Source organism: Amaranthus tricolor, chromosome 14 (assembly GCF_026212465.1).
Source record: "Amaranthus tricolor cultivar Red isolate AtriRed21 chromosome 14, ASM2621246v1, whole genome shotgun sequence".
NCBI classification, from domain to species: domain Eukaryota; kingdom Viridiplantae; phylum Streptophyta; class Magnoliopsida; order Caryophyllales; family Amaranthaceae; genus Amaranthus; species Amaranthus tricolor.
In genome coordinates, this window is record NC_080060.1 from 8,955,607 (window position 1) to 8,969,025 (window position 13,419).

At 31.9% G+C, this 13,419-nt stretch overlaps 2 protein-coding genes across 2 annotated transcripts; both read left to right on the plus strand.

Annotated features, from left to right (window-relative positions):
* Positions 1–582: 582 nt before the first annotated feature.
* LOC130799686 (uncharacterized) lies at positions 583–3,003 on the plus strand. The gene is made up of 2 exons (XM_057662868.1): positions 583–837; positions 1,826–3,003. Exon 2 carries the CDS (start codon positions 2,235–2,237, stop codon positions 2,649–2,651), a length of 417 nt encoding a protein of 138 aa, XP_057518851.1. The 5' UTR covers positions 583–837; positions 1,826–2,234; the 3' UTR covers positions 2,652–3,003.
* Positions 3,004–6,623: 3,620 nt separating this feature from the next.
* On the plus strand, positions 6,624–8,672 carry LOC130799695 (probable receptor-like protein kinase At1g11050). The gene has a single exon (XM_057662883.1). It carries the CDS (start codon positions 6,668–6,670, stop codon positions 8,510–8,512), a length of 1,845 nt encoding a protein of 614 aa, XP_057518866.1. The 5' UTR covers positions 6,624–6,667; the 3' UTR covers positions 8,513–8,672.
* Positions 8,673–13,419: the final 4,747 nt, after the last annotated feature.

Sequence of the window (13,419 nt, forward strand, 5' to 3'; positions counted from 1 at the left end):
ATACAATTTGGTTTGGAGCAGAATTTCCAAAGTTTCTGACAATTTGCAATTTAATCTTCTTCCTGCGATAGAGAATTATGCAAAATTCTGAATAAGATCATTTATAATTGCCTTATTACTGTTTTCAATGATGAAATTCTAAAAAAAAAAATCAAAAATAATTTCATAACAATATTATTGTTTTTATGTTTTTGTAACAAAAATGAGATTTTAATTGTATTCATAACTGTGCAAGGTTAATAGGATCAAAATTATTGTGAAGGTAGGATCCTAGAAGTATGCATCAATGTGCTTTGAGTTACTGATTATCAATTATATTCATTCTCTTTTTATGTTAGGGATAAGTAAAAAATTTATTTGACGTTATCTATTAAGTTTTTGAACAAATAATACTTTATAATCATTTTTAAAATGCAAATTAAGAAAAAACTTGAATTTTATAAAGGTATTGATATAATTGTTTAAATTTTATATTTATACGTAAGTAAAATCTTGTATTATATAAAAATAAGTTACGATTGAAACTATATATGTAGACTCAGATTGTAGGATCATAAAATGGTAATAGGATGGTAGAATCATGTGCTAATCCTATTACCTAAAATTTTGAGCTAAGTATGATCGCACGATATCCTAATTACGATCTGGATCAATCACCTATTTTTAGATCAGAATCGGAGTTCTGATAACCATGAGTGTATTCACAAAAATGGGATTTGAACTTGGCTGATTTAGCAAACAAAGGAAATTCCCAGCCCCGAACGCCATTTCCATCATTGAGATTTTTCGGATTTGGGAATGTCCTCTTCATCTTCTGCCCAAATGTTTCATCTCCAGGTAATTTTTTGCCAATTTGTTGTGTTTCAACTTTTTAAATCCACACAATTCGTAATTTAGAAATTCATTACACTACAGCAATGCTTTGATTCGTTAATCATGAACTACTTGTGTTTGCAATGTTTTATGAATTGTGGAAGATCAGTAATTTTTGTCATTGATTTAATTGAATTTTAGGGTTGAGAGCATGGAATTGTAGCATAATAATTGTAATTGCCAAAAACATGCTGTATTTTCTTGAATTTTGGATGTATGATGAATTGGATATTGGGTCTTTATATCTCGGCTCAATGCCCAACCCAAACCTGGGTCTATTCTTCCATTGAATCCAAATTCCGGTGATTGCCTATTCTCCGAGTCTGGTACATGCCCCATTTTGTTGGGACGATGGCTTCGACATTATTGATGTTGTAAGCTTGTACCGGACATTGGATTATATCTCTGGTGTTTTTAAATTTCTAAGTGATTGAAATTTGTATTGTATGTAGCCCTATTAGCTAGGTTATGTCATTATTTTGTTGATTGGGGCATTTATGCTTAATTTCTTGGTTACTTGTGAACCTGGACATTTATTGAGCTTCGTGTTGAGGTGTTTTTGAATAGGTTAATCTAGCTTAAAGAAATTGTTATCCGTTTCTTTGTCATGGTTGGTGAATTTTAGGATTTTCCCTTGTTTAGGTTTATTAGATTTGTCTATTGTTGGAGTCAAAGATTTGTACTTCTTTTATTCTTGATTATAACGGATCATTGTAAAATTAGTTATTAAATCATGTACCCTTATGTATGTGAAGTTGCTGATAATATTTGTGAAGGGTCAATTGAAACAACTTCTTTGATATAACATGGGTAAGGTTGTCTGTATCGACCTTTCAAACTCTCTCTAGCTGGGGGGCCATATAATGACATTGGGTTATAACTTATGTTGTTATGTTTGATTGGGGCATAAGTTCATTAAATTTGGAAATTTATAAATGTATTATGCATGCAGGTCTTCTCTATCAAAAATATTCTTGAACATGACATTGCTGGCTTTGTGGGGGTAGAAAAAAGGTTTGATTGCCTAGTACTAAATCCCTGAAGAAATTATTTTGGCTATCCAACAGCTGTCAATCCACAGCACCTTTGTTTATCTGTAACGATTTTCTTTAGGATTTTCCCCACACTGCATCCAGAGTTCAGGAGCTAATTGCGACCCTCGTCCTCTTTTCCATTCTCATCCGTCCACCTGAAACTTGTATTCCCCATTTCTTCCCTCATAACCCCCTCAAATTTCCTCATTCAAACCTGCGAGTTTCACCATCATCCATGTTTCTCCATCCTAGAGAAGAAAAATCGTCGCCTCTGGTCTACTTCCGCATGGATGAACAAAGTGAAGTCATTTTTAATTGTCTTCATTAATGCTCAAAAGCATATTAGTGTTATTCCCGCAACCACTATTTTGTCACTCTTCCAAGTCAATCTGCCTCTTAGCGGGAGTTGGCCAGGAGGTTATGGCTCTCCAACAGATTGGTGTCTCAGATGTGACAGCCATTGATCTTGTTGACTCCCCTCCACTGGTTAGTCGTGCTGATCCTTATTACTTGCCGTTCTTTGATGATGCTTTCGATTTTGCATTCTCTGCTCAGTTTGACATTGTTTTGTTCCCCTCTCGGTTTGTTGCCGAGATGGAAAGGACTGTTCAGATTGGTGGCTATTGTCTTTTGCTTGTTGAGGAATGTACAAATAAGGAAGTAAAAGATATTGCACAGTTGTTTAAGCGAGGATTTCTGGTTGGTGCCAATAATTTAACATTTAGTGGGTCGAAAATGACTTAGAATCGTTATGATGATTACAAATTTTACATCATCGTCATACCCACTACCCAGTGAATTCCGCTTATAAAAAAAACTATAAGCATTGTTTAGAAAGGGAAGGATGACGGCAATCATACTCATAAAGGAGAGCGCTACTAAAAAGTCCCTATTTGAATTTATTGTTGGATATATATTTGAATTTATTGTTTGGAATGTAATTGAATTGATTATTTCCATTTGTAATTAAACAGTCAGTTTAGTGCTATATAGTCGAATTCAGCACTATATAGTTGAATTCAGCTAAACTGCGAATCACTCTTACAACGGAAGATTTCTTTTTATGTCGATATCTTTTGGGAAAACGAGTTCCATTTGCCTCATGCTTGTTAGCAAGAATCTCGTGTCATTCATTTTGGCTCATGTATATATAGTTGGGATTGAGGCGTTAGGCATTATTTTTGTTGACGGTTATTTAGCTTAAGAATTTAACTAAGATCCTTAATCTTGAGAATTTGAAGCTGGACCTTCAAACCTGGTTCTCTTCATAATTGGATGAAGAAACCTCAATTCTTGTGGATGTTTGCGTTGGCTGAATAATTAGATGAAAGATTCAGGTTCCGCATTTGTTTTCTTCACCCAATATCGTCAAATTCTAAAGCAAATACATCATAACTCACAAAAAGTAATTATTTATTATTGAATTTGGAATTAAGATATTATAATAAAATACAAAAAAAAACATAAATAAAATTTCTTGCTATGTTGTAAGAAAGTAATACCTACTGAAGTAAAGGGGCAATAGCTCATTTTTGACTTTCAATGTAATATATAATCCCACCCTCATAGTGTTCAAAACCGGATAATGGATCGACTGGATCCGGATATCCGATTTTTCGAATAGTGAAAATCACTATTCGGTTGCGATCGGAAAAATCGGATGCCTGGAATCCAGATATCTAGATCGGGTACCGAATATCCGGTTTTCATTTTTTTTTTTGTCTTTGTTGAAACAATTTTACGTTTTTTTCTACATAACTATTTAAGCTCACTTCGCTTTCTTTCTTTAATCAAACTTATTTTTTAAACAATTTCAAAAAAACTTATTTTTAAACTTACAATATAAATCATTTGGGAAATATGATTGGATTTTCAAATGTCTAAACTAACTAACAATAAATTAGTTGTACAATTTAGTTATAATTGAGAACTGTACGTATTAGTAAATTTAACCGCCAAAACAAAAAAATTTATAAAAAAATATTTATATATTTTTAAAATAAAAATAAAAATAATAAAAAAATAAAAAATCAGATATCCAGATACCCGATTTTGCCAATACGTTGGCCCAAATCCGGTATCCGGTTTAAAAATCGAATACCCGATTTGAATTATCCGGTTATAAAAACTGGATATTTTATCTGATTTTAAAACAAATATCGAATATTCCATCGAATAATTCAAATCGGATATTTTTAAACACCCCTAATCCCACCTTTTAACAATCAATTGTACCAAAGTTAGTATAGACATGAAGACATCTAATGATCAACTTTGTTTTCCGTTGTTTTTTCTAAGAGCATAAATTGTTGCTTATATGACAAGCAGTCTATTTTCTAAAAGGGTTTGGTATCATATGGTCGTATCACGTGTGTTATTTGTCTAATTATTTGTCTAATTAAATTTGTTTTATTTTCAATTTTAACCCGTTTTTAATAATTTTACTGTATTATTATTTTTAAATATGAGTTTATTATTAGTATTCTGTATATTTTTCTCTTATTTTTAAATATATTATTAAATTAATTTAATATGCCTAACTTTTTAATTTTCGTATTAAAAACAAACAAGAATAATTCATTGAAATGAATGAGTGATACTGCTTTCTTTGTTTCAAATAAATAGCTCCAAGTATAAATGAAGTGAAAATCAATAAAAGTGAATAAAAATTACTCTATAAAACAGGAAAATAAGAAAATTATGCAGATATGATAAAAATGTATACTAAACGTATCTATATAAATTAAAGAAAGAGCATGGATTAGAAGGAAAAAATTTTTGTAAAATTACAATTGTAATTCACAATTAGCGTATCAGCTTTCCCTGCCCCACCAAGCTTTGTTTTTGATTGCGACGTCTGCCCTTTGCTTTTCTTTCAGGGTTTATTTATTTTTTTATTTTTTTATTTTTTTATTGAGTGATTTGATGAGAATGAGATTTTAAAATTTATATGAGAGCTTTACGAATCTAATGGTGTTAATTAAATTGTTTTTAATTTTATCTATTTATTATAATTTTTTTTTCTCTCAAGTGGATGCTATTATGATTTGTCTTACTACTCTCCCTCTGAACCCTGACTTTGTGTGAATGCTGAGTTGATGACCATAACCTATTATAATTTTTATAAATTTTATCTACACAGTTTATTTTCTTGTGTTATTCATTAATTTATTTACATTTTATATAAAAAATTACTAATTTCTTTATAATGCTAATTCAAAAAAAAATTAGTATATAATTAATTTAACCATTTCAATTAAGCCCATTTAAAACAACACATCAAATTTGACCTTGCTTAGTGAAAAATGTAAAATATCCATATTTTTGGCACATGCCCAATGTAGCTATGCAATACTTTGAAGTTTGAACACTATAGTTAGTTAGTTAGTTACCTCTACTTGAATGAAGAAAACTCGAAAGACTATTAATTATGACAATAGCAGTCGCCGTACCATCTTCATTTTACATTTTACATTTGTTGTAAGGGAAGGTGTAGAACACAAATATTTGTTGTCCCATTCATTTTACATTTTTCCAAAATTGTAAGACCTAAATATATACTTCATTTCAACCATTTATCCTAGTGGGATAATAATTCGCTAATTCAATCTATCTCATGATGAGATCTTTTCTGTTGGATTAGTTCAATATACACTTTTATCTTAAAGACTTAAAATAATTACTTATAAGGTTAAAATGATCACTTACAAATTTAAAATAAGTAATTATTATAGTGTTAAAGTGATTCCTTATAACTTTAAAACGATCACTTACGATGTATGGGCTAATTATATGAGCCCGTCTCATAGTGAGACGGTCTCATAAAAGACGAGTGGATAATAATTTGATGGTCGTTATCTATAGTCATGCTTGTATTGAGAATAAATCTTAATCAAGTTAAATACAATTCAAATTTAGAAAATAATTTTACTGAACTTGAAAATTAAGAAAATATTATTGTTGTCAATCGTAAGAAGTAGTTGCTAAGTGAAGAAAAAAAATACAAGAACTAGTTCTCTCATTTTGAGTAAATATTTATCTTAGTGAGATGCTAGGGAAATATTATCCGCTTTTTCTCCAAAATAAAGTTGATTATCTTTTTTTTTTCATCTTTCTCATACTATTATATTCTTGTCTGTATGAATTCTCTAATCTAACCTTAAAAAAAAATTTCTACTTGAGATTCCTTATTTATTGAGGTTCTATGCCATCAAAGTCGGATATCTTACACATGCCATTTGGTAAAATCAATATTACGAGATTGCGGGAGACATGTGGGAATGAAAATTAAAGAAAAAATATAAGTTATAACTAAAATTAAATTAAACTAATTTATGAGATAGACTAAAAAGAAAACACAAATTCTTGTATTAGACGGTCTTAACGTGAGACGTACCTTATACTTAGGTTAAATAGTACAATAATAAAAACTTTTAGCATAATAGACCTTTTATATAGACTCATCTCACGGTGAAACGGTCTCATACATGATACAAGAGGGGCTGAAAAGAAAAATAAGAAAATAATTATCAAGCAGAGAAACTAGTATAAAAATTGCCCACTATTCCTTAAAAGAGCAGTTATTATGGAATTAAGGCAGACAAATTGAACATTTGACTTCAACTTTAGGCAGCCAACCTAATTTGACACTTACCTTTTGCTTAAACAACCACCTTTTTTTATTCATAATATGGACTCAATTAAGCTCCAAATAACATTTGTATAGAACAGAAATTAACTTGAAAAACCAACACAAAAACATGCCAACATTCCTATTGTTTCTTTCTACCATTCTCTTCATTTCCATCTCCTTATCAAATTCTACCACAAACCCATCTTTATCTTGCCCAATAGACTTCTCTTATGTCAAAACATTCCCATGGGAAACTCAAGATTGCCATGAAAATTCCCAACAAAAAACATGTTGTCAAACACTTAAAAGCTTATTAGGCATGGGACTTTCTACATACCTTAAAGCATCTTCAAATTTCAATCTCCCTACACCAGAATTAGCCTCCTCTTGCTTTTCCCTCTTCAAAACAGAGCTCGCTTCGATCTCGATCAATATCTCCAAATTCTCCTCTTGTTTGAACTCTACTGATGATTTGCTACTCAACCATCCTGCAACAGATTGTGCTGGTATAAGAACCATCAAGGATTGGGATCAAATAGTGGGCCCTACACAGGATTTGAACATATCATGTCAGGGTGATATGAGGGTATTAACACAATGTAGTTCATGTCTTGATGCAGGGATGAAAGTGAATTCTAGACTAGTAAGTTTAGCACCAAATTCAACCAAGTGTTTTTATTATACCCTTTTTTATGCTGCTGGTATTCTTAATCAGTTTGGGCCAGAGGATCCTAGATCAGCAGCTTGTATTCTAGGCATTCCTTTAGCTTCTGATCAAGTGGGGTATAGACAATCTACAGGGAAATTGAGTAAAAACACTGTCTTTAAGGCTGTGTTTGGTGTTTCAGGGGCCTTAATTGGTGTCTTCATTGTGATGGGGTTGATATACACGTGTAGAGTTTGGGATAAGAAGAGAAAAGAAAAGGGTATCCATGATTCTTTTGTAAGTAGTGTTAGGGGCCAAGTTTCACCTAATGTTGGTATGATATGGTATCGTGTCTCGGATTTAGAACGCGCAACAGATGGGTTTTCGCGTAAAAATGTTATCGGCCAAGGTGAATATGGGGTTGTTTATAAGGGAACGCTAAATGGGTCTGTAGTCGCGATAAAACAAATAACCGAGGGCTTGGATTCTATGAGGGATGAAGAGTTTTGTAATGAGGTAGATGTTATAAGCAAGATTCGGCATAGAAATCTTCTTTCCCTTCGAGGATGTTGTGTATCGAGTGATAATCTAAGGGGTAAAAGGCGGTACCTTGTTTGTGACTACATGCCCAATGGTAGCCTTAGTGATCATTTGTTTGGTGACCTAAAGAAATTGACATGGCCACAAAGGAAGACTATAATCCTTGATGTTGCTAAGGGGCTTGCATACTTGCACTATGGTGTAATACCGGCTATATATCATCACGACATCAAAGCTTCCAATATTCTCTTAGACTCGGATATGAGAGCAAGGATGGCGGAGTTTGGGTTGGGTAGGCAAAGTATTCAAGGCCAATCTCATCTTCACACAAGGGTAACGGGCACACATGGGTATTTGGCACCCGAGTATGCTATGTATGGACAATTAACCGAGAAAAGTGACATTTATAGCTTTGGAATGATTATCTTAGAGACCATGACCGGGAAGAAGGCTTTCGATACATCAAACTCTTCTGCGACTCCATTACTCACAGATTTGGTATGGGATTTGGTTAAATTGCAAAGGTTGGAGACTATTTTAGACAATTCCATACGAAATGAAGGTCCTACCGGAATCATGGAAAGATTTGTGCATGTTGGTCTTCTATGTGCTCATGTTATGGTTGCATTTAGGCCTACTATAGCTCAAGCACTCAAGATGTTAGAAGGAGATATAGACATACCTAAGCTACCGGATCGGCCATTGCCTCTTAACAATGAGTCTATTAGCTCATCTTTCTGGCCTAAAGCAGCACACAGCAGCAGTAATAGCTTATTGTTGTCATAAGGACAGAGTTTTGTTTGTTAATTTTTTGATGATCTTAGAATCATGTAAATCCTGCACAATTTTATAACAATGTAGCCTTTTAGAAGGTGACATTTGAAAATTTGTTACATGTAACATATGTTCATTACAAATACATTTTACATCTACTTATATGGAAAAACACAAGATGATGAGCAATGGCAACAGAAAAAGATAATTGTCAACTAATTCTTTTATGAAACTTGATTAAACAAAATTAGTTGATATAGCTCTGAAATTTTTTTTTTAATTTCTTTACACAAATAGCACCTTGTGAGCAGCAAAATCCCTAACTTCAATCAAATGTTGTTTGCCAATGAAAATCTACCATGCATGGAGACAAAGAAATACTATCCATAGTGTTAAAACATGGCTGCATCGCATTTCATCGCATCGACCGAGTTGTAAAGGTTTCAAAAATAAACGAACCGATAATGATGGATCCCATCGCAACGGCCGTTTCAAAAATAAACGAACAGATAAGACCGAATCACATCGCATCAGCCGTGTTGTAAAGGTTTTCCAAAAGAACGAACCGATATTCCTCGCGTTTTAAAGACGTAAAAAAAAATTGTGTGATAGGCCGTATTAAGAGATATCCTATGGTATTGACCGAATATTTAGGCGTTACGATAACCGCATAACTCACAATACTGCATGTACTATTCCGTTATTGCGATGGCGTCCATTACAACATTTTTACGCTGTGATACTACCCCCGCCTATTATCCACATACATTTCTCCATTCTTGAACAGTCTCTTAATATAATTACTATCATTCTCTTCTTCATCATGTTAGGGTATATAACATATTCTGGGGCCTTAACCATCAGCTTAAGCTTTTGGTTGAGTTGGTTCCTTAACATGGTATCAGAAGCCAACGTGACAAAAGGTCATGGGTTCGAATCTCAATCACCCCTCATTTAAAGTGGAATATTTAGCGCCATATAAGCACACTTTTAGCCCAAAGGGCTCTCGTGTGAAGGGGCGTGTTAGAGTATATAACATATCCTGGGGCCTTAATGTAACTCTCGAATTTCCTCCCGTCCTTTACGGTTTTGGTTTCGTTAAGGGGTCGGAAATTCGGGGTCGGAAATTCTCCCCTTAACGAAACCAAAACCGTAAAGGACGGGAGGAAATTCGGGAGTTACACTTAACCATCAGCTTAAGCTTTTGGTTGAATTGGTTCCTTGACACATCAAAGTTATTACCCAAAATAAGATCCTCAAATGGCTCATAATTGTCATCTTTCTGTTAGTTCTTCAGTTCTTCAGATTTTGATGGAATGTATTCCTTATTAATTAGTAGCATCATCAGATAGATTATCATCATTATTAACACTCAAAAATTCTTTCGGTAATCAGTACTAATTGATAAGAATATACAGTAATGAAAAATTAGTGTAATTTTAATACGAAAATCGCTTAACAAGTTTAATGGTTATTCATTTTCCTTCAACAAGTCTTATTCTCTTCACAAAATTCATTTTAATGTTGCACATCACCATTTGAAAAAATAAATACTTTTATAATCAAACTTACATTACCATGGAACAAGGGATGTTCTGAGCAAGATTAACATGTTCGACTGCACAGGACCTAAGAAATTAAGGGCTTCAATATTAATTTATGTAGAATATATTACTATATTAAGCGTTTAGATACAAATTAAGTTGGTAGAAAAAAAACATAATTTTTGAAATTGTATGGGCCTTCAAATAATTTGTTAATTTTTAATCTGCTTCTGCCATAGAAATTATGACATAATACATATTATTAAAATTTAGACTATAAATTATTTTCATTCTTACTGTTTAATACTGATTACGAAAAGGGCCATTAGACTGTTTCTAGTCCTCTTGCTACTTTGAGCACCTACTGAACCAAGCACTAACTACATGGGTGTCGACTGTTGAGTTGGTTTTATCACTCATTATCAAGTCAACGTCACACAACCACTTAAACCTTAATACAACCTCGACACCCTTGTTGTAACAATGTGAATGACAAAAACAAATAAAAATTTAAAATTTAGTTCAGATATACCGCCAATTGAGTATCCAACCCAATACTTTAACATTCAGCACAAACCCTAAATTGGTCGAACAAAAGAAAAGTGTATTGCACTAAAAGAGTCTTGTAAATCTTCACAAAAGAACGAGAAAAATCTTCACTTAATCAATTCGTGCATGCAATGAGTGAGATAGAGTAATTTTAGTGAGAGATGGTGGAGGAAGTTTAGAACATGGAATATCAGTAGGAGTTGAAAATAGAGGTCTGCTAAATGAAAGGAGGATGGTGACAAATTGCTATAATTTTATCTTATCATTTATATATTGAACTATACAAATTATAAAAACTTAATATTATGAAAATATACAATTAGACGATTTAAATAATATTCCACTTGACTATATTTTTTCACACATTAGCATCAAAATATAAAATAAGCTTAAACGAAGAATAGGGTTAAAGATCGTTATGTAGCATGTATTTCAAAATGGAGGGAGTAGTAGATTAAAAGAGAAAATAAAGAAAGGAATAGGGAATGGAGTAAGAGGAACGGAAAAACTAAGAAGAGAGACTAAGAGTAATCTTTCCCCTTTAGAAAAAATTGTATTCTTTATAGAAATTTTCTATGTTTCCCTTTAAATTCTTGCGGCCTCCACTTCAAATTCATCCCCTTTCTTTTTGTTTTGCAAACAAAAAATTCTCCATCTTTTTATTTTGCAAACAAAAAATTCTCCATCATTTCAAATCACTCTCCCTTTCTTTTCCTCAATTTATTTCCTTACAAACATGGTGTAAAGTAAGGGTATTATTTTAAGGTGTTCAGCACAAACCGTAAAATTGGAGACAAACTTTTCTCTATTCGCCTTGCAAATCAACAGGTTTGCGGCATTTTCTTTTCCCCTTTTCCCTCTACCACTGCAATATTAATTGTCTATCATTAATTAATGAATAACACCATTTGGATGGTTGATTTTGAGTTTAAAATATTAGCTAGATTTGGAATCTTGGTCCTTCAATTTCTCATAAATGGTGATAATTGTTGTTAAACACTTTAACGAGAAATTTTTTTTTCTTATTTCTAATAGTGCAAGTGTGGTCAAATTTCTCATAGATGGTGATAATCTGAAAGTTTATTTCTAATTATTGCAGGTTGGTGGTGATCACCGGTGATGGAGGCTACAATTTTGTGACAAAGAATGCTGAGGTGGTGTCGCAGTTGTTGTGGTCGTCGGTGATAAAAGTGTAGTACGAACTTAACAACGATGATGTTGTATTTGTCGCGGTATGTTCTCGCAAATTGACTACGAAGCTGGTTGTTTATAGAATAAATCTGATTGTATAAGAAATGAAGCTTAATTGTTTTCCCACACTTTGGTACCATTTTATAAAACAACAAATAACAAATAGTGTCAATCGAATTTGTTACATGTTTAAAAAAAATAACAAATTAATCGCTCAGAGTAATTTACCTATTTGGGGTTAAAAAATAAAAACAATTCTAATTTTGGTGTTTTTTAAAACTTAATTCCTAAAATGTTGTTCTTATAATTAAATAGTTTTACTAAACTATATATTTTTTTGTTTGGCAATTCCAAACCTGCGAAAGGATAATGTTGTTTTGTCAAGCAAATATATACGTTAAACAAATTTAAAAATACCCACGAGTCTTACAAAAAGAGCCAAATATTCAAAAAATATAACAGATTCCCATATGTTATCTAGATGTGAAAAAAGGGTCAATAAATTGAGTCGGGGACTCATTAATGGTTAGGATAGGATTTTCAATCCAAATATTTTAGCTCAGTAAAACTCCTTACTCATAAAAACACTATTTTGGAAATTAAGTTTTAAGAAATACTAAAGTTGAAATTTTTTTAAAATTTTTTTATTTTCTAACATCCATTAGTCAAATCATTCACGCCCTTAAGTCAAGATTATCATGTGAATTTATAAAAAAAATTGTGTAGAAATTTTTAAAATGTCTTGATTATGAGCTATTCTCGTGAGAGCATTTATTTTAATAAAATAATCTAAAAAAAATTTATATGCTAATAATTTATATAATTAAATTAGTTAATTTAAATATAAGACGTGTTTATAGTAAAACTTTATCGTGATAATCAAAATAATAATAGTAATTGATTTGAATGGTAGAAATTATAATATGATTAGGTTGTCCACTAATAATACGAGTACGTGTAGATATGTAAATGTCCAAATAATTCATACAAATCTAGAGGCAACATCACATTTACAAATGGGCCTAACGCGTTGACTTTTATTTACCACAACTGGGCAGCAAATTTGGGTGAGAAGCCGCTATTAAAGAGATGTACATCTAATTAATGATTTTGTTTGATAAATGTTTGTTGGATATAATTGTTCATTTTGTGTAATTAACTCGCACTACAAAAAAATTCATGAGATGTCCACAGGATCTAGAGGGAAAATGCTCGTAGTCAACTTTGACGACGGGAGTCTTCCGTCTCCATCCCGTAATCAAGTTCGACGACAAAATGTCTCCATCTCAGTTTATATTTTTTTTAGTATCGAATTATTTACTATCCACTAGTTTTAAATCAGTTGTTTATTTGAATTGTTATAATTTTTGGAAAAAATTAATTGTTGTCTTTTAACTATTTATTAAAAAAAAAAGATCAAAAAAACCAAAGTCAATGATCATAGAAGCTTTTTAATTTTGACAAATCGGTTATTTAATTGACTTTAAATTTATTTATCAAACACTTTTTTTTGACTATCCAAGCAAAGAAAACCACAAAATAATATTCACAAAAAAGCCAAATAGAAAATTACTTATACAGTTTTATTTTAATCTTTACATCGAATTTTTGTAAAATTCCAAGTGTAATTCGAGT